The sequence below is a fragment of the Oryctolagus cuniculus genome, chromosome 8 (genome assembly GCF_051225735.1).
Source record: "Oryctolagus cuniculus isolate XC-2025 breed Fujian yellow rabbit chromosome 8, ASM5122573v1, whole genome shotgun sequence".
Lineage (NCBI taxonomy): Eukaryota > Metazoa > Chordata > Mammalia > Lagomorpha > Leporidae > Oryctolagus > Oryctolagus cuniculus.
In genome coordinates this window covers 117,563,426-117,586,501 of record NC_142874.1, presented here as the reverse complement: position 1 = coordinate 117,586,501, position 23,076 = coordinate 117,563,426, and the positions used below count along the sequence as shown (strand labels likewise).

The 23,076-nt window shown below is 41.5% G+C and overlaps 1 protein-coding gene across 3 annotated transcripts in view; it reads left to right on the top strand.

Annotated features, from left to right (window-relative positions):
- Positions 1–17,341, top strand: part of MRPL1 (mitochondrial ribosomal protein L1) — a 100,756-nt gene extending 83,415 nt beyond the window's left edge. For all 3 annotated transcript variants that reach the window (XR_016212481.1, XM_089303195.1, XM_089303196.1), the window contains 2 exons: positions 14,031–14,112; positions 17,147–17,341. Coding sequence is in view for 2 of the 3 variants with exons in the window: in XM_089303195.1 (XP_089159321.1) it covers positions 14,031–14,112; positions 17,147–17,265 (201 nt within the window). In the remaining variant the exon portion in view is untranslated. The remainder of the gene's footprint in view (positions 1–14,030; positions 14,113–17,146) is intronic.
- Positions 17,342–23,076: the final 5,735 nt, after the last annotated feature.

Sequence of the window (23,076 nt, the reverse complement as noted above, 5' to 3'; positions counted from 1 at the left end):
TCATTTCCTCTTGTGTGTGAATAGCCCTGCTCTGTTTATTTTCTTACATCACAGACAGGTTTGCACTTGTATACTATAAAATAAAGTTAAGTCAATAATAGAGAATAATGTGTTGTAAAGAAACTGCAGACTTCTGAGATATGAATGTCACCTGTTCTATTCTGATTTTAATGCTGGTATTATATCTATGATTTTATTGATATGTACTTTAAACATAAAACCTTTAATAATTTGGAATGAGGAAGAGGTATGAAAACTTTCCTTGGCCGGCGCCGCGGCTCAACAGGCTAATCCTCCGCCTAGCGGCGCCGGCACACCAGGTTCTAGTCCCAGTCAGGGCGCCGGATTCTGTCCCGGTTGCCTCTCTTCCAGGTCAGTTCTCTGCTATGGCCGGGGAGTGCAGTGGAGGATGGCCCAAGTGCTTGAGCCCTGCACCCCATGGGAGACCAGGAGAAGCACCTGGCTCCTGCCTTCAGATCAGCTCGGTGCGCCGGCCGGCCGCAGCGCGCCGGCCATGGCGGCCATTGGAAGGTGAATCAACGGCAAAGGAAGACCTTTCTCTCTGTCTCTCTCTCTCTCTCACTGTCCACCCAGTCTGCCAAAAAAAAAAAAAAATTTCCTAAATATGATTGACATTATGAAGAACATCTTTTAAAAATACATTATATAAATACATTTATATAGTGGCCTAGCTTTGACATTAAATTACAGTAGTAATAAAGAAAAAAAAATACTTTTTTTTTACAATTATGTAAATATCCACATTTTGATGACTTGTAAACAGTATTGGTATTGGCAGATCAAATCTAAGCTTGTTTTCTAAATAGAGAGAAAAAAGAGCAGGACAACTCAGATTTATGTTTATATGAAATCCTGCCAAGACCTGACTTTACTACTGTTTCTTGTCTGGGCTTCAAGTATATTTGGAGCTTTGAACTACTTAGTTTAGTGTCTTTGATGTTGTCTATTTTTTTTTCATCTTATTAAAGTTGTGGACATATTCCATTCATAGGTGAATATCACTATGCTTTGCTCATGTAAAAGTAAATTGTTTTGATACAAGAATATTGTCAGTCTGGCAGCTGATAAAAGCTGAAGTACCCGGTAACAAAAATAAACAAGTTCAGGGCAAGAGAATATAAACATAGTAAAACCTTGTGTTGAAATCAGAGGGCCTCAGTTTTGGTGGACATGTTAGAACAGGAAATGTGAATGTGTTGGAGTTAGTTCAATTAAACAAGGTACAGCTAGTATAGAGTGCAGAAATTTAAGGCTTATTTGGAAGCAAACTGGAGTAGTGGGTAGCAGGATTATTGTTCATAATAAGTAGGTACAGTGGCTGGAGAAAAGGCTTCAGCCCATTGGCTCTTGGCTCACTGCTGCTTTCTCTCCTTTCTCCTCATTCCTTCCAGTTAATAATGATAAACTTTTCTTTTGGTCTATTTTTAGTCTACTATAGCATTTGTGTTATAAATAAGGGAATTATAAAAAGAGGGAAATAATCTATAGAATGTAAAATAGAATAGGTTTGCAATACATCTTAGATTCCCAAAGGGTTTTAGGTCAAAAAAGAGGAGAAACTAATGTTTACCTAGAATCCATTGTGTACCAGGACTGTCTTTGATTGTTTATTGTGAGCGACTGTATATTTAGTTGGGATGAGTCATCCTTGTAAGATTTTAAGTTTATCCTTTGGATGGATTTTTTGCTAGTAGGAATGTTAGAATTAAAAAAAAATATTATTGGCTGGCCCGCGGCTCACTAGGCTAATCCTCCACCTTGCGGCGCCGGCACACCGGGTTCTAGTCCCGGTCGGGGCGCCACATTCTGTCCCAGTTGCCCCTCTTCCAGGCCAGCTCTCTGCTGTGGCCCGGGAAGGCAGTGGAGGATGGCCCAAGTGCTTGGGCCCTGCACCCCATGGGAGACCAGGATAAGTACCTGGCTCCTGCCATCTGATCAGCGCGGTGCGCCGGCCGCAGCGTGCTGGCCGTGGGGGCCATTGGACGGTGAACCAACGGCAAAGGAAGACCTTTCTCTCTGTCTCTCTCTCTCACTGTCCACTCTGCCTGTCAAAAAAAAATATTATTATCACTTCTAGTTTTCTTGCCTATGGTGTTATAAAATAAAATAATTTCCCAGAACTTTTGGGAATTGAAAGTGTGACTATCCATATTTATCACAGATATATAATAGCTTAAAAAACACTATGCTATTTGAGAGAAACAGTTAATGTTTAATCCATTGCATTAACTCATTAACTCAATAATATAGTGATCATTGATCAAAAGAACAGTGAATGATTGGGGTAAATATTTGACCTAGCAGTTAAGATGCTACTTAAGACAGCCGTGTCCATAGTGAAGTGCTGAGATTTGATGACTGCCTCCAGCTCCTGACTCCAGCTTCCTGGTAATGCAGACCCCGAAAGGCGTGACGATGGCTCACGTGATTGAGTTCCTGGCACCACACAGGAGATCTGGGTTGTGCTCTGGCTTCCAGCTTTGGCTTGGCCTAGTCTTGGCCATTTCAGGGGTTTGGGAAGTGAGCCAACAAATGGGGGATCTGTCTATCCATCTCTCTCTGCACCTCTCAAATAATGAAATAATTTAAAAAAATAAAATGTACACCTCAGTGTTTTCTAACATTTTATTCATTTTATGTAAAAAGAAAGGGACAGAGACAGTCAAAAGAGGGATCTTCCTTCTATCTGTTTATTCCCCAGATGCCTGCAGCAGCAAGGGCTAGGTTAGGCTGTAGCTAGAAACTGGGAATTCAGTTCAAGTCTCCCATGTGTGTGGTGGGGACCCAACTGCTTGAGCCATCATGTGCTGTTTCCTGGAGTGCATATTAGCAAGAAGCTGGAATTGGGAGTGGAGCTGGAACTAGAATCCAGGCACCCTGATATGGCATGTAGGCATCCCAAGTGGCATCTTGGGTGCTGTACCAAACACCCCCCCACCCATAGCACAGTTTTGAAAAAATAAAAGTCTAGTGACAGATCAGTTGTTCCCAGGGGTTAGCAGTAGGTAGGGTGTGTTTGCCTGAGAGAGATCACGTGGGGCAGTCTTTGTGGATTCTGTATCCTGCACTGGAATGGTTGTTACTAGAATGTAATTAGGAGCTAAAATTCATGGACCTATACATATACTTGAAAGGTCAGTTTTACTAGCTCTTCATTTTTTAAAATATAATTTTAAAAATAAGTAGGAGACCAGAAGAAGCTCTTGGCTCCTGGCTTTGGCCTGGTCCAGCCCTGGTTGTTACAGCCATTTGGGTAGTGAATCAGTGGATGGAAGATCTCTGTCTGTCTGTCTGTCTTTCCTTCCTCTCTAAGTCTGCCTTTCATATAAATAAATAAATATTTTTTTTTAACAAGTGAACATGTAACAGCAATAATTGGCTTGTTACAAGCTCTAGTAGTTGTTGGGAAGGGAATTTGGGTCTGTTTCCCAGTACCAACAGTGAGATAAATTCTTATTTTGTGCTATTTATGAAGAGATAAACTAAACTTTTTTGGGAGTGTCTTTAAGGGATGGTTTTGTAATTTTAAATGCTAATCTAGAGCTAATTTTTTTATTAGGAGATAATGAATGTACATAATAAAATGTTTAAAACATAATGAATATCATAGATAGGAATATATAAATCATTCAGCATTCCAGTAATCACTGGTAACATTTTAGTACTTTTCATTACTGCTCGTTCTCTGCATTTTTTGATTATGTAATTGCTGTTATATATTGTTTTGTGTTCTTTTCCTTGACCATATTTTCTCTTGTCTTTAAAGTTGTTGCAAAGTATCACTCTAAAAGCTGTTTTATAGCCTGTTATGTGGATATATAACTTAATGAAACTTATTTTTGTTGTACATTTAGATTGTTTCTGATATCTCATTATTTAATAGTATAGTATCATCCCATGAACATAAATCCACATCTCTCATACACAGAGAATATATTTTGTGTCTTTGTATAAATGTATAGCTGTTTACTGAAAAGTCTGATTTTAGTGAAGTATAAATGTGAATAGTTTTTTCCATTCTCTGCTTACAACTGTGCCCTGTACAATTTCCCTTTTCTGTTAGGCGTTGCCAGTTTAAACAGAACTAGTTCCTGTGACTGTCAGCTTGAACTAGTTCAAACTCTAATTCCATATCTGAAGAGCTCGCTTTCCCATTTTGGTGCCAGGTTTTTACAGTTCTGTGTCCTGAAGTTGGGAAGATTTATTATACCTTCAGGCTTCTCCCACTGTAGACTTTCCAGTGCTCCGTTCTAAGGTACCTTGCCCCAGTGCCTTTTCCAGGCCTAACTTTTCTGTCGTAGAGGCCTAGGAGGGGACTAAGGGGAAATCACAAATGCCTCTACTTACCTGTCTGTTCCCATTTGCGGTGCCCATCTTGGTTGTTGCTACTTTTCTGGCTATCTCTAGTATACTGGTTTTATGTACTCTACATAGTGCATATTCGACCAGCCAGTCTTCCTTTCTTGTGAAGCCCTGCCTCCTCATTTGGCTCCTTCTTCTGTTTTGGGTGGGTGTTAACTTTTTTGGTGACCTTAATTGTTGACATCCTGCTTTAGAATGTAGGCCACTAAAATGCCTTTTTGCTTTTATTTGTTTATTTTTAAACTATTTATTTGAGAGGCAGAGTTACCGAGTGAGAGAGAGAAATCTTCCATCCACTGGTTCACTGCTTAAATGGCTGCAACAGCTGGAGCTGGGCTGATCTGAAGCCAGAAGCCAAGAGCTTCTTCCAGGTCTCCCATGAGGGTACAGGGACCCAAGGACGTGGGCTGTTTTCCATGAACTTCTCAGGCCATAAGCTGGGGGCTGGATTGGAAAAGGAGCACCCGGAACATCCCATATCGGATGCCTGCGCTGCAGATGGAGGTCCAGTCCACCATGCCACAGCGCCAGCCTCCAATGCCTTTTTGCTTTTAAATTTGAGCCTTGGTCATAAGCCCTAAAGAAACTTGTTTCAAGTGTTTTCAAAATTTATAGCAGCTTTGGAAATCATCGCTAAGCACTTTTCCTACTTTTATTTTAAATGGCCATACAATTCTTAGCAATGCAAAATATGTATTTTTTTATAAATTTATCATTTAATTCCATTTTCCATGAGTGTTTTTTTTTTTTTTTTTTTTTTTTTTTTTTGACAGGCAGAGTGGATAGTTAGAGAGAGAGACAGAGAGAAAGGTCTTCCTTTTGCTGTTGGTTCACCCTTCAATGGCCACCACGGCTGGTGCGCTGCAGCTGGCGCACCGCGCTGATCCGATGGCAGGAGCCAGGTGCTTCTCCTGGTCTCCCATGAGAGTGCAGGGCCCAAGCACTTGGGCCATCCTCCACTGCACTCCCTGGCCACAGCAGAGAGCTGGCCTGGAAGAGGGGCAACCGGGACAGAATCCGGCGCCCCGACCGGGACTAGAACCTGGTGTGCCGGCGCCACTAGGTGGAGGATTAGCCTAGTGAGCCGCGGCGCTGGCGTGTATTTTGCATTGTCAACATAGTAGATGCATAATAGGAAACTGAAAGTTTATCAGTGTCCAACAAAACTTTCTTTTAAATAAAAAAATGCAAAGCAGAAAATATCCTTGCTTTAGCAAAATTTGATGGCTGTTTGCTCGTGAACTTCCTCAAGCATCCTTTGATATGTCTTCTATGTAGAAGAGGTCAGCAAACTGTGGACCGTGGGTCAAGTCTGGCACCACACCTGTTTTTGTAATAAAATTGTTTTTGGAATACTGTGGCACTCACTTGCTTATATTTTGTCTATAGCTTGTTTTGCACTACAGCAGCAGTGTTGAGTAGTGTGGCAGAGCCCATTTGGCTTGCAAAACCCAAAATATTTATCATCATACCATTTACAAAGCACATTTGCCAAGTCCTGTTTTACACCCTCCCTCTAGAATTCTTTCTAAAACAGATCAGATAAACGATTTGTCTCCTTAGAAACATTAAACGTCTTCTTACCGCTGATAGGATATGTCCTAAAATCTTTACCTGAACATCTAAATTCCCTTGCAGTCTAGTTTCAGATCACTATCTTAGGTTCAAACTCAGTACTTCCTGCTGTTTTCAGTGGTGGACTCTGAAGAATAGAGTTACAAATTGGCAGCTTGCAGACTAAATTTGTCCTCCTGTTGGGCCCAAACAGTGGTTTTATTTTATTGAATTAGCCTGTACAAAGTAGACAGTATCACATGGAAATCCAGATTCTGACAGTTCTTGATAAATCAGGAGTTCTGATGACAGAGGGTAGCCCCACAGCCCTTACTGTAACAGTGAGGTAGGCCTGAGTAGCATCTGCCTCTGCATAACCTTTGTCGGGCAGGCAGGAGGGGCTTGAACCTCATCCTCTTCAGTCATGTCTGTCCCCTAGATAAATGGGCCACCTCATAGTCAGCAGGTCTGCCTTGTTCTCTGATTACTTCATGTTGGTCTCACTGCCTACAAGACCTACTTTGTCCTTCAAAATTCTTCATCCATTAAGACTCAGCTTGAATATCACCTTTGTGCAGCCCTCTTGTCACTTCTTCCTCTGTGCCTTTGTAGTACTTTGTTCATCTACTTTGAGTGGCACCTGTCACATTGCACGTTAGTGACAAGACTGTAATTTCCTTGAGGCCAGTGTCTATATCTTACTTATCTTTTTGTTTCTGATCCCCAGCATGATGTCTGACAAAGAATAGCGCCTATATAACTTTGCTCAGTTGTATGTTGTTAACATTTGAAAATTAGGAAAGTAAGGAGCTGACTTTTGTTGCATTGCAGGTTAAGCTTACATCTGCAATGCCAGCATCCTATCTCTGACCACCAGTTCAAGACCAGGCTAGTCCATCACTTTTTTTTTTTTTTTTTTTTTTAAGACATTTATTTATTTGAAAGTCAGAGTTACACAGAGAGAAGGAGCGGCAGAGAGAGAGACAGAGACAGAGAGACCGAGAGACCGAGAGAGAGAGAGAGAGAGAGAAGTCTTCCATCTGCTGGTTCACTCCCCAAATGGTTGCAATGGCCGGAGCTGTGCCAGTCCAAAGCCAGGAGCCAAGAGCTTCTTCCAGATCTCCCATGCAGGTGTAGGAGCCCAAGGACTTGGTCCATCTTCTACTGCTTTCCCAGGCCATAGCAGAGAGCTGGATTGGAAGTGGAGCTGCCGGGTCTCGAACTGGCACCCATATCAGATGCTGGCACTGCAGATAGTGGCTTTGTCCACTACGCCACAGCACCAACCCCTGGTCCACTTCTTTTTTATTTTTTTAAAGATTCATTTTATTTATTTGAAAGAGTTACAGAGGGAGGTAGAGAGAGAGAGAGAGAGAGAGGGAGGTATCTTCCATCCGCTGGTTAAATCCCCAGATGGACACGACAGTCAGAGCTAAGCTGTTGCAAAGAAGGAGTCAGGGGCCCAAAGACTTGGGTTATCTGATGCTGCTTTCCCAGGCAGCATTAGCAGGGAGCTGGATCAGAAGTAGAGCGGCCAGGACTTGAACCAGTGCTCATATGGAATGCTAGCTTCAGGCTGAGGCTTTAACCCACTACACCACAACACCAGCATTCCAACCCCCCCCCCCCTTTTAAATTTATTTTAGCTTCACTTTTTTTTTTGGTATATATCTCATAAATACAACATTAGGAACATAGTAATTCTTCCCACCATACCCGTCTTCTCACTCACTCTACCCCCTTCCTCCTCCCTCTCCTGTTTTAGCTCTACTTCTGATCCAGCTCCTTGCTAATGTGCCTAGAAAAGCAGTGGAAAGTGGCCCAAGTGCTTGGGCCCCTGCACCTATGTGAGAGACCTAGAAGAAACTTGGGGTTCCTGGCTTCAGCCTGACCCAGCCCCGGCTGTTGTGGCATGAACCAGCAGATGGAAGATCTGTATCTCTCTCTGTCCTCCCTTCTGTGTAACTCTGTCTTTCAAATAAACAAAAATAATCTAAAAATTAAAGTAGTGAAAAACTCCTTAGGTGGAGAGAAAAATTGAATTTCTTCTTTTTTTTCTTTTTAAAGATTTACTTATTTGAAAAGCAGAGTTAACAGAGAGAGGGAAAGACAGACAGATATCTCTTCCAACTATTGATTTATTTCCCAAATGGCCACAATAGCTGAGCCTAGGCTGGGCCAAGGCCAGGAGTCAGAAACTATCTGGGTCTCCCCTGTGGGTGTTGGGGACCTAGGTGCTCGGGCCATCTTCTGCTGCTTTCCCAAGCACATTAGCAAGGAGTTGAATTGGAATCAGCTCAAATAGGCTGCCAGTGTCAGGTTGTGTCTTAACACCTACACTACAATGCTGGCCCCCAGTTCTTCTCTTTTTTTTTTTTTTTAATTTTTTTAAAGATTTATTTATTTATTTGAAAGGTTGGGGGAGATACCTTCCATCTACTGCTTCGCTTCTCAAATGGCTACAATGGGCCAGGTGGAAGTCAGGAGCCAGGAGCTCCATCTGGGTCTCCCATGTGGATGGCAGGGGCCCAGTTCCCTGCCCAATTCCCTGTGCTGTGCTCGGCTGCTTTCTCAGGCACATTAGCAGGGAGCTGGATTGGAAGTGGAGCAGCTGGGACTTGAACTGGCGCCCATATGGGATGGCAGAACTGCAGGTGGAGGCTTAACCTTCTGCGCCACAGCACTGGCCCACACTTCTCTCTTAAGTGCGTGTTCTTTTCCTTTTAGTATCTCTCTATTTTCTCTTTTCTCCCTTTAGTTTACAACTCATTTGTGTTTTTCAGAGAACGAAGACTTTATTTTCATAAGGATCACCCATGCATAATAGCTGTGTGCAGGGTTACAAGCTAGCAAGTGGTGGAAGTGAGGTTCATACCCAGTTTTGTCTGCTAAGTTAGGAGCTCATACACAGAGCTGCAGAGCCTCTCCTTACCATATGTGTACCCTTGGATAAGTGTCAACGTTTCCTAAGTCTCAGTTTCTAGTTGTAATTGAGAAGTGATAATGGCACCTACCTTACAGTGTTCTTGGGAGAAATGAATGACATGCTTAGAACAGAGCTTGGTCCAAAGCAATCACCCAACAATCAATTATTATTTATTTGAAAGGCAAAGTAATAGAGAGAAGTGGGGAAGAGAGGCAGACACTAAGAGATTGAGAGAGAGAGGAGTATCTTTCATCCACTGGTTTACTTCCCAAACCATTAGAACAGTCAGATCTGGGCCAGGCTAAAACCAGGAGCCAGGATTTTCATCCAGTTCTCTTATGAGTAGCAGAGGCCCAGACACTTGGGCCATCATCACTCTTCCCAGGTGCATTAGCAGGAAGTGAGTAGCCAGGACTTGAACCAGTACTCTGATAGGAGATGCTGGTGTTACAAGCCGTGGCTTCAACCTGCTATGCCATAATGTTGGCACCTGGATTACCTTTCTTTTCTGGGTTTAGACAGTTAGGAGTCATGCATGTTAAGAGTATGGACCCATCTGTGGAAACGACTTGCCAAGCCATACTTTAATTTTATACTATTGCATTTGGAAGGGATTTTGTAGGTCAGATAGTTTAGTAGGTGCTTATCCAAAGTGGCAGCCTTCTCTGCAGTTTCCAGTTGGGATCAGTCAACTAAAAACAGTCACAGCATTCCCAGGAGCAGAAGTGGCCACTGATGTATGAACATGTGTGTGCTTAAGAATCATAGATGTGTACTTTGCTTTGCTTTTTTAGTTCTGCCTCTATAAAATATAAAAATCCTTTTTACACACTTTAATCCTTAGTCCTTCACAATATTTGAATCATTTTACTTCTGTATTGGCAGTTCTGAAGGTTTGGCCCTGGGACCCTTTTTAACTGAGGTGCTGTCCTTTGATGTCTGTCTTCTGTCTTCTCCTTTCTTATAAGCTGAGAATCCATGAAGACTCTGAAAGCACTGGCTAAATTTTTGTGTGTGTGTGCGCATCTTCCTGGAGTTTGGTTTGCTGACCTACCAATGCTTGAGAATCACTGCAGTGGACATGTTCCTGAGTACATTTTGCCTGAGAGGAAATATAACAAGTGCACTTTAAAGGGACAGAAAGTGGCTCAGTGCCACTGACTTTTAGTTTTCTCATACTGTAAGAAAGTAATTGAAAATGAAGGTTAGGAATTACATGGAAAGGGGAAAATCTGAGAGTTAAGGCAGAGAGACATCGTGTTTGCCTGCATTCACTGAGCCTTTCCCATGACATGTTTGGTGAAAGTGCCTTACCAGATCCAGCAGAAGGCAGGGTGCAGTAAGCAGTCTTTTCCTGAAAACATTGTGCTGCAGAAAAAGGAGTGTTTCTGCTCTGCAGTGGACATTCTAGCTGAACACAGAAGATGAAAAGACAGTGTCGTGACTGGTGTGTGTTCCAATACAGTGTTTACACATTTCAGTGTCCCCTTCTGTGTCAGCCTCTTCCTTTTTTCTTCCTGCTGTTGGCATGCACTCTGCTATTGACAGTGAAACAGATACCATCCTCTCCTCAAAAATCATCACCCCAAGGGCTGCTGTTGTGGTGTAGTGGGTTAAGTTGCTGCCTGCAGCACTGGCATCCCATATGGGCACCAGATCAAATCCTGGCTGTTCCCTGCTAATGTGCCTGGGAAATCAGTGGAGAATGGCCCAAGTGCTTGGGCTTGCCACTCACAAGGTAGACCCAGATGGAGTTTTGGGCTCCTGGCTTCGGCCTGGATCAGCCCCTGCTGCTGCAGCCTTTTTGGGGAGTGAACAGCAGATAGAAGAGTCTCCTCCCACTTCTCAAAATCAATAAGTCTTTTTTTTTTTTTTTTTTTTAAATCATCTCAGCCTTCTTAAGGCCGCCAGATGCTGCTGCATAGGAAAGCTGTTTTGGAAGTATAGAGTAGCTGAGATGTATCAAAGCTTGTAAGCATTGCTCTGTTGACATCATTGTCAATTTCATATGCTAACCTTTAGAAATTTTTATTTGAGATGGAGAGAGAGATTCTATCTGCTGACTTATTCCCCATTTGTCCACAACAGCTAGGAACTCAATTCAGGTCTGTCATGTGGGTGGCAGAAACCCAATCACTTGAGCCATCAGCTGCCTCCTAGGGTCTGCATCAGCAGGAAGCTGATGTGAGAATCAAATCCAGGCATTGCAGTGTGGGTGACAGGTGTCTTAGCCTCTAGACCAAATGCCTGCCTCTGAAAGTTTTGATAAAACTGGTGCATGCATAGAGTTTGTTTCTGTACATAGCTGAGTACTGATTGTCACCAGTAGTCACTTAAATAACCATAATAATGCCCATTAAATATATAACTTTTCCATGTTTTTGCATAGTATCTAAAGAAATAAAATTAACTATTATGATCATAAATATATTTTACAATTCAGTAGAGGGCATGTTACTGAGCCAAGTTAGGTCTGCTGTCTGATGTGCACATACACCAGTCCGTGACACCGATCTTTTGAGAAAGGCGTTCTTATTATTTCTTACTGGCTTAGAGACAGCGATAGGACACAAATCTTCTTCCTTGAAAAGGGGTGTGGGGAAGGTTTCATAGATTATTTAGAAAAAGCTAGTGTGTTGCTGTGGATTCGTTCCGAGAGGAAGAGCGTGGTGGGGGCAAGAGGCGTGGAGTCACCACACAGACCCTGGGAGTCGGGTGAAAGTGGGCCAGAGGCTAGCAGCTCGCAGACTCATTTATTTCAGTTGGTACAGCAGCTTATATAGCCATGGCAGCCAATTTGGTCAAGGGGCAGTTTATGCCCTAAGCAATCACAGCCTGTTGCCAGGCAGGCGCCGTTGCCAGGTGGTTTCCCAGGGGGTTTCCAAAGCCATTGCTGAGTCACTGATGCTCGCTTGCCAGTGGCCATCTTGGCATGACCTTCTCATTCCACCACACTTGTGTGCAGAGAACTGTCAAGTTCTGATTTGAGGGGATTGCAATCAGGCCATTTATAATAAAGTTTAGTAAGATGGGCTTCACATTGAATTTCCATGGTCAGTGGACTTCTTACTTTTGAAAGGGCTCTGGCCTGTTGATATTTCAGTCATGTTCCTGTTTGGTTCTAAGGTTAGATTTTTCCTTCTTCATCTTTGCCCCCTCAGATTTATTTGTTTATTTGGAAGGCAGAGTTACAGAGAGGAACACACACACACACACACACACACACAGAGGGAAGGAGGGAGGGAAGGAGGGAAGGACAGAGAGAGAGAGAGAGAGAAATGCAGTGCATCTGCTGGTTCATTCCCCAAGTGGCTGCAATGACTTGGAGCAGAGAAAACAGGAACTTTGAAAGATGTGATTAGAACTTTGTGGCTGGTACCTATTGTTAAAGCACAGAGCTTTTGAATTTCTGGGACTTCAAGAGGAAACCTAAGGGACAGTCTGATTTCAGCACGGTAATAAAGATAAGAGGTGTTAAAAGTTGATCAAAAGTATAAACTATTTCAAAACTTCTGTATTTTTAAAAAAAAATTAAAATCGTTGAGGACTTCCTAATAATGAAAGTTGCAGGGGAAATAATTATTTTCCGTTTCTAAACAATATGTTTTTACTTTGCTTACTGCTGGAATGGCAATATAAGGCTGTAAAAAAATTGGAGTTTAGTATAACAATATAGATCATCACTATTAAAAGAGATATTTTATACATCTTTTTCATGTATCTGTTTACCAAATTTAAGGTTGAAATGGATGTTTAACAAAGGGTAAAGGAACTTAAGAGATGACGGTCACGTCAGTTGATAATAGGAAACAGAACAATTTGAAGTAAAATGGAGAATTAAGAGAGGGAAGCAAGGTGAGGATGCATGTTGATATCTTGTGTGTGTGTTTTTTTTAAAGATTTATTTATTTATTTGAAAGGCAGAGTTACAGAGAGGCAGAGACAGGCAGAGAGAGAGAGAGGTGTTGGTTCACCCCCCAAATGGCCACAATGGCTGGAGCTGAGCTGATCCAAAGCCAGGAGCCTGGAGCCTCTTCCGGATCTTGCATGTGGGTGCTGAGCCCAAGGATTTGGGCCATCTTCTCCTGCTTCCTCAGGGCATAGCAGAGAGCTGGATCAGAAGTGGAGGAGCTGGGATTCGAATCAGGGCCCATATGGGATGCCAGCACTGCAGGTGGTGGCTTTACCCACTATACCATAGTGCCAGCCCTGTGTTTTCTTTTTAACATAAAATCTTTAAGAAACTTTTACCAGTAAACCACTTGCCTCAAATCAAATTAAATCTCTAAGGCCAGTGGACTTAACAAGGTGAACCAAGCATTGATTTGATTTTTTTTTTCCTTTTAGAACTCCCACTTATGGATTAGCATAAAGTAAGAATTCCTCCAGTAACATCTAATGTTTCTCATTTAGTGTTTGGTGCTACATCCTGCCCAGGTGGTGTCAAATAAGTACTCTTTGGTGATGATTAGAGAAGTTTTTTCAGGAGGAATTCTCTTTTTGTTTACAGTAACACATTTTTCACCTGGTCGCAGAGTTGTTAAAAACAAAAATTTGTTTGAACTTTTTACTCTGTAATTTTTTCCAGTTTTGCTCTTATAAATTTTATCTGAATTAAAAAAATTTATCCATTTGGCACAATGCAGAATCCTATAAACATTCAGTATAATGTAACTGATTGAACTTCTATTCCTATTTAGATAGAATAACTTTCATCAAATTTGGATGACATGCATGAGGATTTTTCAAGCATGTTAGTTGAGTTTAGAGATATTAGTTCGGACTCAATCACTATATATTTACTTACTGTAGTTTTTTGGTAAGATAATTGTTATTGTATAGAATGTTTCTAAAGTTGGCACTTTAGCAGAGCTTCTTGACTCTGGATAATAGTCTGCATCTAGGATATGCTTTGGGGAATTTGCTTGGACACCGAGGAATCTCAGGAGAAAAACCTAAGCATAAATCTTTGCTGTAATATGTTCTATAAGATAGTCAAATCTTGACATGTAAAGACATGTAAATGTAGCATTGTGAAAGAAGAGTAAGGGAGGTTTTTCCCTTTCACAGTAGAATCTCTTTGTAGGCAATTTACATTATGTCTAGAATAAATACCAATAGTTATTCATTGTATTTCCCCATCATTATGTGTATCCTTTCCTTTCAGCTGGACATGTCAAGTGAACAGATAGCCGCCAATTTGCAAGCAGTTATTAACGAAGTGTGTAGGCACAGACCACTGAATTTGGGTAAGTGATTTGTTGAAGGTAGGCTTAAACTTTCCTATAGGCCTATGATGCTTTAAAAAATGTAAAGTATTAAAACAATCAAGTTAACATACAAATACAATAGCAACCATATTTCCAGGGTTTTAATAAATAAAAATGAAATTCTCCAAGGAATTCCTATTGTCTCATGATTTTTACATTTTTAAAAATTTATTTTCATTTTATTTGAAAGGCAGAGTGAGAGAGAAATTGATCTTCCATCTACTCGTTCTCTCCAAATGCCTACTATAGCCAGTACTGGGCCAGGCTGAAACCAGGTGCTTGGAGCTCTATTCAGGTCTCCAGTGAGGGTGTGGGAAACCCAAGTATTTGAGCCATCATCCCTTGCCTCCCAGGGTACACATTAGCAAGGAGCTGGATCAGAAGTGGAGCTAGGACTCAAAGCGGCCACTCGGATATAGGATGCAGGTGTTCCAAGCAGCAGATCTGCTGTGCCAAGCACGTGCTCCTCTTGATCTTATTTACCTTTTAAAAGAAAAAGGTTGATTTTTATCATATGAGAGTCACTTCTTATCAATGTCATGATTTTATGGGGAATTACTAACCTTAACTGAGATGTCTAAGTACTATAGGGTAGAACATAGAACATAGGCTGGTCTGGTGCCTTTATTATTGCCTTATATACCATTCATATTATTTCCTCAGATGAATTTCCCGCTTGGATGGTTGAACCAAGCATGGATCTGTTATACTCAGTTGATTGTTCATGTCTAGGTTTACTCTTGGTCAGCTTTAGCTTTGTAACTGTGTTTACAGTTTAAAAAGCTGTTTTTTGAGTCCTGTGTCTTGGCACAATGGGTTAAAGCCACTGCTTGTGACGCCAGCGTCCCATATTTGAGTGCTGGTTTGAATTCTAGCTGTTCTGTTTCCGATCTAGCTCCCTGCTGATGTGCCTTGGAAAGCAGCTCTGGCTGTTGTAGCCATTTGGGGAACAAATCAGCAGATAGAAGATCTCTCCTTCTGTCATTCTTTCTATCATTCTGCCTTTCAGATAAATAAATCCATATTTAAAATTAAAAATGAAAATTAAAATTTTTTTTGTCTTCTTAGGGAGTCAGACACACTTGTATAAATACCTCATTTGTTAAAAATTACTTTGTCATAAACATGGCTATAGTACTTAGTAATTGTATGTGTACAGAATTCCTTTATTTTCTTTAAAGATTTGTTTTACTGATTTGAAAGGCAGAATGACACAGAAAGAGAGAGGTCTTCTATCTACTGGTTCACTCCTTAAATGACCACATGGCCAGGGCTGGGCCAGGCTGCAGCCAGGAAACGTGGAGCTCCATCCAGGACTCCCATGTGGGTGTCAGGGACCCAAGCACTTGGGCCATCTTCTGCTGCTTTCCCAGGTACATTAGCAGGGAGTTGGAATGGAAGCAGAGCAGCTGGGCTCAAAGTGGCACCCTGAGCTGCAGGCTGTGGTTTAACCTACGGGGTCATAATGCTGACTCCTGCATGTGCATTCTTACATTCCATGGAGAACTTTTTTTTTTAAGATTTATTTGAAAGTCAGTGTTACAGAGAGAGCTTCCATCTGTTGGTTCATTTCCCATCTGATGGCTTCAGTGGCTGTGTTGGAGCCAGGCCAAAGCCAGGAGCCAAGAGATTCATCCGGGTCTCTCTCCCCACATGAGTGGCAGGGGCCCAAGCACTTGGGCCATCTTCCGCTGCCTTTTCCCAGACCATTAGCATGCAGTTGGATCAGAAGTGGAGCATCCAGGGCTGGACCTGCTGCCCATATGGGATGCCAGCATCACAGGTTGCCACTTTACGTACTATGCCACAATGCTGGCTGTATCACAGAGAACTTAGATTTCAGTTTAGGATCTTCTAAGACTGTAGCAGGAGTGGGTTGATGTATAGCCAGTCCTCTAGGCAATGTTGTTTTCTTTTCTCTCTCTTTTTTTTTTGTTAAGATTTTTGTTTATTTAAGAGGCAGTTACAGACACTGAGAGGGAGACAGAGAGGAAGGTCTTTCATCTGCTGGCTCACTCTCCATATGGCTGCAAAATGTGGAGCTGGGCTGATCCAAAGCCAGGAGCCAGGAGCCTCCTCTGGATCTCCCACTTGGATACAGGGGCCCAAGCACTTGGGCTGTCTTCCACTGCTTTCTCAGTCCACAGCAGAGAGCTGGATCGGAAGAGGAGCAGCTGGGAATCAAACCGGCACCCATATTGGAAGCCGGCGCTACAGCCCACTATGCCAAAGTGCCAGCCCCCCTTTTCCTATTTTAAGTGAAGCCCCTTAATGTTGTTTTTGTGGAAAGACTGAATTTTTAGGTAATTTTACCAACTGTTTGGTAACACAGAAGTAGCATCTGTGCTTTTAAATAAATATTTATAATATTTTTGTCAAATGTAAATATCACCACCTGCTCTCCTCACTGTTGACTTTGCAATAAAATGAATTCCAAGTGATCATCTTCTGGACTAAAATGAATTATTAGTGAGTATATGCAGCTCCAAGGTTAAATCTCTCATATTCTAGAATATAGCTAGTTTGTCTTATACTCTATAAATGGAACTATCTTTCCTTTCTTACAGAATAAAATACTAGTTCAGTAATACAGTACTATTAACCTGAAAATATGATGTGAGCCCTATTTGATTTATTTTTTTTAAAGATTTATTTATTTATTATTTGAAAGTCAGAGTTACACAGAGAGAGGCAGAGGTCTTCCATTTGATGGTTCACCGCTGATCTGAAGCCAGGAGCCAGGAGCCTCCTCCCAGTCTCCCACGTGGGCGCAGGGGCCCAAGGACTCGGGCCATCTTCTCTGCCCACCCAGGGCATAGCAGAGAGATGGATCAGAAGAGGAACTGCCGGGACTTGAACCGGCACCCATATGGGATGCCAGCGCTTCAGGCCAGGGCATTAACCCGCTGTACCACAGCGCCGGCTCCCCTATTTGATTTCATGTTATGTTTTTGTATTTGCTCCTTGGGAATCTATGAAATAAAGTTAAAGCTGATTCTGCTTTTGTTTCCAGGTCCCTTTGTGGTACGAGCTTTCCTTCGTAGCTCAACAAGTGAAGGTTTGCTGTTGAAGGTTGATCCATTGTTGCCTAAAGAAGAAGCAACGGAAGAAAGGAATAAAGCAGCTATTTAAAAGTGTTGCATTGTGAAATTTTTTGTAGTAGATTAAGAAGCAACAGATAAAAATATTAAACTGCACAGTGTCCTTGTTTGATGTCTTATTATTTCTTTATCATTACTCTTGTAATCAATTTTAACAGTACAAAATGTTAGCAATTTCAAAAATAACAAAAAATTTTCTCTGTGTCTGAATCTACCTTTTAGATCTTGTCACTTTTTCTTCCTTAGAACCCAGATTCTACATCCCGGTAATTACAGCAGCAATTTATAGCTTAATCATTTTCCCTTGGGAGCTGTAACCTTTGAGGAAATAGTAACATCCCCCATTCCCAAAGGGCTCAGAATAGCAGCAGCACGAGCTGCATCCCAAACATGACTGTGTTCTAAAGCAAGAAACGTGGAAATGTTCATCCTGAAGTAATCTGAATACCATGTGTGACAGTATGCATATAGAAAATGACTAAGCCATTAAAATGTGTAGGTGGATTACCTCTTATGAATCAATTTGTAATAATATGTTACATTTTTGTGATAATAATGCCTTTATTTTTAGTATGCTTTGCAATATGCAAGGAACTGTATAGTACTGCTGTACATTTAACCCCTTTTTGAAAAAAAGATTATTTTAAAGGCAGAGCTATGGATTGAGGTGGGGGAGAAGTGGGAGGGAGAGAGAGAGACAAAGAGAGAGAGGGAGGGAGAAAGAGCACTTCCATCCACTAGTACAGTCCCTAAGAAGCCTTAACGACCAGGACTGGGCCAGGCTAAAGCCAGGAGCTTGGTACTCCATCTGGGTCTCCTGTGTGAGTTGCCGGTGCCTAAGCACTTGGGCAATTATCTGCTACTTTCCCAGGCACATTAGCAGGGAGCTGGATCTGAAGTGGAGCAGCCAGTGCTCACATGGGATACTGGTGTCTCAGGTGGTGGTCCAACCCTTAGCCTCATTCGATCTTGAATTCCTATGCTTTATAGTAGATAGGTGTTTGTTGAATGAACATTCCTGTGAGGTGAGTAGAATAAGCCTAAGAAGTTAAGTGTCTTTCATCATGTGCCAGTTTCCAAATTCTTGTTGAGCCTTAAGTGTGTACAACTATGTGACAAAATTAAAGAAACAGGTAATTTTGATGTGCAGTTGCCAACTGTCCTTTCCTAGGAAAGACTTCGTTTATTCTGATATGATCTTCCACTTTTTAGGGAATATCCAAATGCCTTTTCTTTAATGAAATAATAGTAATGGTAAGTTTGCTTGGGGTTTTAATAACACCCAGTTTATGAGGACAATTTTAACAATTCTCATGCCTGTCTCCCAAGCTATTTTTGAAATTAGTGTTCTGGGTAGTCCAAATCACTGTCAACTACACCACTAAGCTTATTTTCCCACAGGAAAATTAAAATTTACAGGCTGCTTACCAAAAACAGCAGTAACATTATTACAAAGCAGTAATGGCCTTATCTCTTCATTGAGTGTGTGCTACTACCTTGTATGTCATAAGTGATTTACTGAGGAGAGTGGGACTCCTACTTTACAGATAAGGAAAGTGAAACTCGTGAAGTCCCTTTCAAACTAGGATTCAAATCTAAGTCTGTTTGATGTGATGTTTTAGGCTCTTAAATAGCTTAATGACTCTTAGTCATTAGGTCGTTTTACCTGCTTTTATGTATTCCAAGATAAACTATTTGAGCAATTTAAAAAATTTTGAATGTTGAGTAATACTGCAGAACCTTAGTGTCTTTAGTGAACGGTTACGGCAGATGTGCAGAAAGTAGGAATGGAAGTGTGAGAAGACGTGGATGATGAAGCGTAGCCAGGATGGGCTGGTTTCTCACCATTCATTGGAAGCTTGCTGATCAATATTACTTGAAGATCTAAGTTCACAAAATAGAAGGTCTGGGATTGTATTTGTGGATTTTCCTCTGATTAATGGAGTAAACATAGTATTGCTGTTGAAAAACATTTAAATACTGAAATATTTTTTAAAATTACTGAGAATTCCACTACTTGGGGATTACCATTAATATTTTAGTACTTTGTTGTCACTTGAGAGAGAGAGACAGAGTTTGTGCATAAGATGTTGTAAAGTAAACATTTCACATATGAAAAATACCATTTTAATGATTGAGCAGTGTTCCACCCAGTTGATTTTTTTTTACACAGAGAGAGGAAAAGCAGAGAGAGGGAGAGAGAAACAGAGAGAGAGAGAGAGAGAGGGAGGTCTTCCAAATGATGGTTCACTCCCCAGTTGGCTGCAACGCCTGGAGTTCCACCGGTCCGAAACCAGGAGCTTCTTCCAGGTCTCCCATGCGGGTGCAGGGACCCAAGGACCTGGGCATTTTCCACTGCTTTCCCAGGCCATAGCAGAGAGCTAGATTGGAAGTGGAGCAGCCGGGTCTTGAACCGGTGCTCATATGGGATGCTGGCGCTTCAAGCCAAGGCGTTAACCTGCTGCACCACAGCACCGGCCCCCCTGTTGATGTTTTAATTTATGGAGACATTCCTGAATTGTTGGGCATTCAACTGTTTTCAAGATATTTTCTTCTCCCCCCAATTATTTGCAGTGCTTTGGAGACAATTTTTTAAATAACTTAAAATATTTATATAAGGTGAACAGATTTCATGTATTTCATAAACAGATTTAGGAGCATAGTGATACTTGTCACTCTACCCTCCCTCCCACCCATACTCCCATGGAGAAAATCTTGAAGTATAATTTTTTCCCGCTTTATTTCCCTCTAGAAATGGTGTTCCTGGGTCACCAGGTATGATGTCTCTAGCAGCTTCATTATGTCCTGACAGGTGCCTTTTAAGCAGAAGAAACCAAAGCAAGGACACATGGTTGGGGGAACGTGCCCTAGGCAGGAATATCCTAGTGGCCTAAGAGCGAACTGCTCCCTGCTTTCCATGAGAGCATTTTTTCACTTGGCTAAGCTAGAACCTTGTTGAATGTTTATTAAAATCTCTGGGGAAATAGTAAAATTATATTACTCAATGCAAATCTCATTATGTTTCCTTCTTAGAGAACAGTAAATTAAATCCTGTATTTTAAAAATGAGTAAATACAAGTGATTCTCAACTTCAGTTTACATACAAATCACCTGGAGGTGTTACAGACATAAATTGCTGGGCTCCACCTAACAATATAGGGAGACCTTGAGAATTCATGTTTTCAAACAGGCGGTGAGGAGGATAATTCTGGTCCAAGGACCACACTTCGAGAACCACTGGTGTCTACTAATGGTTCTTTTAGATTGATTGGATAAAAAAAAAACAAAACCCTTTGGTTTATTTTTTTTAAAGATTTATTTTATTTGTTTGAAAGGCAGAGTTACAGAGGCAGAGGGCGGGGAGAAATAGAGATTTTCTGTCTGCTGGTTTGCTCCCCAAGTGGCCATAATGGCCAGGGCTGGGCCAGCTGAAGGCAGGAGCCAGGAGCTTCTTCTGGATCTCCCACATGGGTGCAGGGTCCCAAGGCCATCTTCTGCTGCTTTCTCAGATGCACCAGCAGGGAGTTCAGTCACAGGTGGAGCAGTGCCCATGTGGGATGCCAGCATTGCAGGCAGTAGCTTAACCCATTCCACCACAGCATCAGCCCCTGCTTTATTTTTGAACTCCATAGGTGATTCTGATGTGCCATATTTTATATGTGCCATATCTATAGTGCCTGTATTTTATATGTCCTTGTTTTCATAACAAGTAGTCTCCAGTAGGTGGCGACAGCAGTCTTTCATACAATTCCTAAATACTAGCATTAACTGGCAAACACTTGTCTTCATTTGTACAAATAAAATGGCAAAAATGTATTATAGATCACTTGGAGCTTTGTTTTGGAGTGAATTGTTAATTTTCTTCTATTTTGATTGTGTTAACAGGATACTTTAGGTGTATAATGCACATACAGAAGTGTTAAAATACAGTTGTTTTCTAAGTTTTATTATAGAAACATGCAGAAAATAAGTTAATAAAGTGATCCCCCAGCTTCAGCAATTATCAACATTGTTCTGTGTCAATTCACCTGTTTCTTTAATTTAGTGTCTCCTTCCCCCCACCCCTATCACTCATCCTCATTCCTCAAGAGGAATTAAAAGCAAATTCCATCATATCACTTAACCTACAAGGGTTTAGAAGCAGTCAAGGCATAATTACAAGAAGATTTTAGGTCCATTATTCAGATACGCATCGTTCTTGTGTTATTCTCTGGCCATTGAAAACCATTAGTTTTTTGGGTTACATTTTTCACATAATAATGGACAAAACACCTATTGCTAGTGCTTTGAGAGCTTACATTACCAGGTAACATCTTCAGCCACAAAGGTTGCATGTGAATCTTAGTACTTTAAAAAATAAGAAACTGGTATCAACACTTAAATTTTTATTTCAGTTTCAAAGCATTCAATCCCAGTTTCCTGCTAATGCACACCTGGGAGACAGCAGGTGATGTCGGGGCCCTGCCACCCACAGGAGGAATCCTGATTGAATGCTAGGCTCTTGCTTTCAGTCTGGCCCAGCTCTGGCTGTGACAAGTTTTGGGGGAGTGAACCAGCACATGAGAGGTTTCCCTCTGTCTCTGCTTTTCAAATACAAATAAATAAAAAATTTTAAAGTAGCACATTCAATAAACTTTGGCAAGTAGAGAAATGAACATAATGAAGAAGAATTCAATGACCTATTATTCCTGTAACAGTTACCATTTTGTCATATTTCCTTTTTTTCCTCTTCCCTGTGTGGAAGGCGCCCTTTCCTCATAATTATGTGGTTGTGATCATGTTGGATGGGGGGAGATATTTTGACCCTAGAGGTTTGCTGCATCTCCAGCTCCTCAGTCACTTCCCACTGATAAAAAGTACTCCCCGCCCCCCGCCCCATCCTGAATATTTGCTGAATGGATCAACTAATACTTACTGTGTCTTATTATGTACAAACCTTAGATGAAGGGACTTCAAGAAGTCTTCGGAAGAATGAAGTTAGAAGAGAAGCTTATTTGGGTGTGGAAAATTCTGAAATTCATTCCTACTTGTACCACTGTTTCCTAAGTTGGTGTTATTTTATCAAAAATTAATTTATGCAGGACTAAGTTAAATAAAACAACCTTGCATTTCCTAAAGGGCTATACATATACCGTTGGTGGTACAGAAAATGAATTCTTAAATATGTCTAACATTATAGGAAAAATATAGTAAGCACATAAAGTGATTTCTTGGCTGTCATCACCCAGGATGACATTGCAGAAGGTCATTATGTTTGTTTTTAAAATCCATTTAAAAATATGAAGTTATGGTGTTAGCACTGCGGCGCAGTAGGATAATCTTCAGCCTGCAGTGCCAGCATCCCATATGGGTGCCGGTTCAAGTCCCGGCTATTCCTTTTCCAATCCAGCTCTCTGCTATCGCCTGGGAAAGCATTGGAAGATGGCCCAAGTGCTTGGGCCCCAGCACCCACATGGCAGACCTGGAGGAAGCTCCTGGCTCCTGGTTTTGGATCGGCCCAGTTCCGGCAGTTGTGGCCATTTGGGGAGTGAACCAGTGGATGGAAGACCTTTCTCTCTGTCTCTCCCTCTCACTGTCTGTAACTCTACCTCTCAAATAAGTGAAAGCTTTAGAAACAAAACAAAACAAATATACTACGTTATATAAACTGCCAAGCAGTTTTCCAAAGTGGCTGGACCATTCTACATTCCCTCCCATAATGTGTGTGTGTTCCAATTTCTTCATGTCCTTGGTAACACTTGAAAGTACTAATCATTTCAACAGTTGTAGTAGGGGTGTAGTAGTGTGACAAGGGACTCAAAGTTCAATAGGTTATTTGGTTGTTTTAAAACAAGGCCTGTTC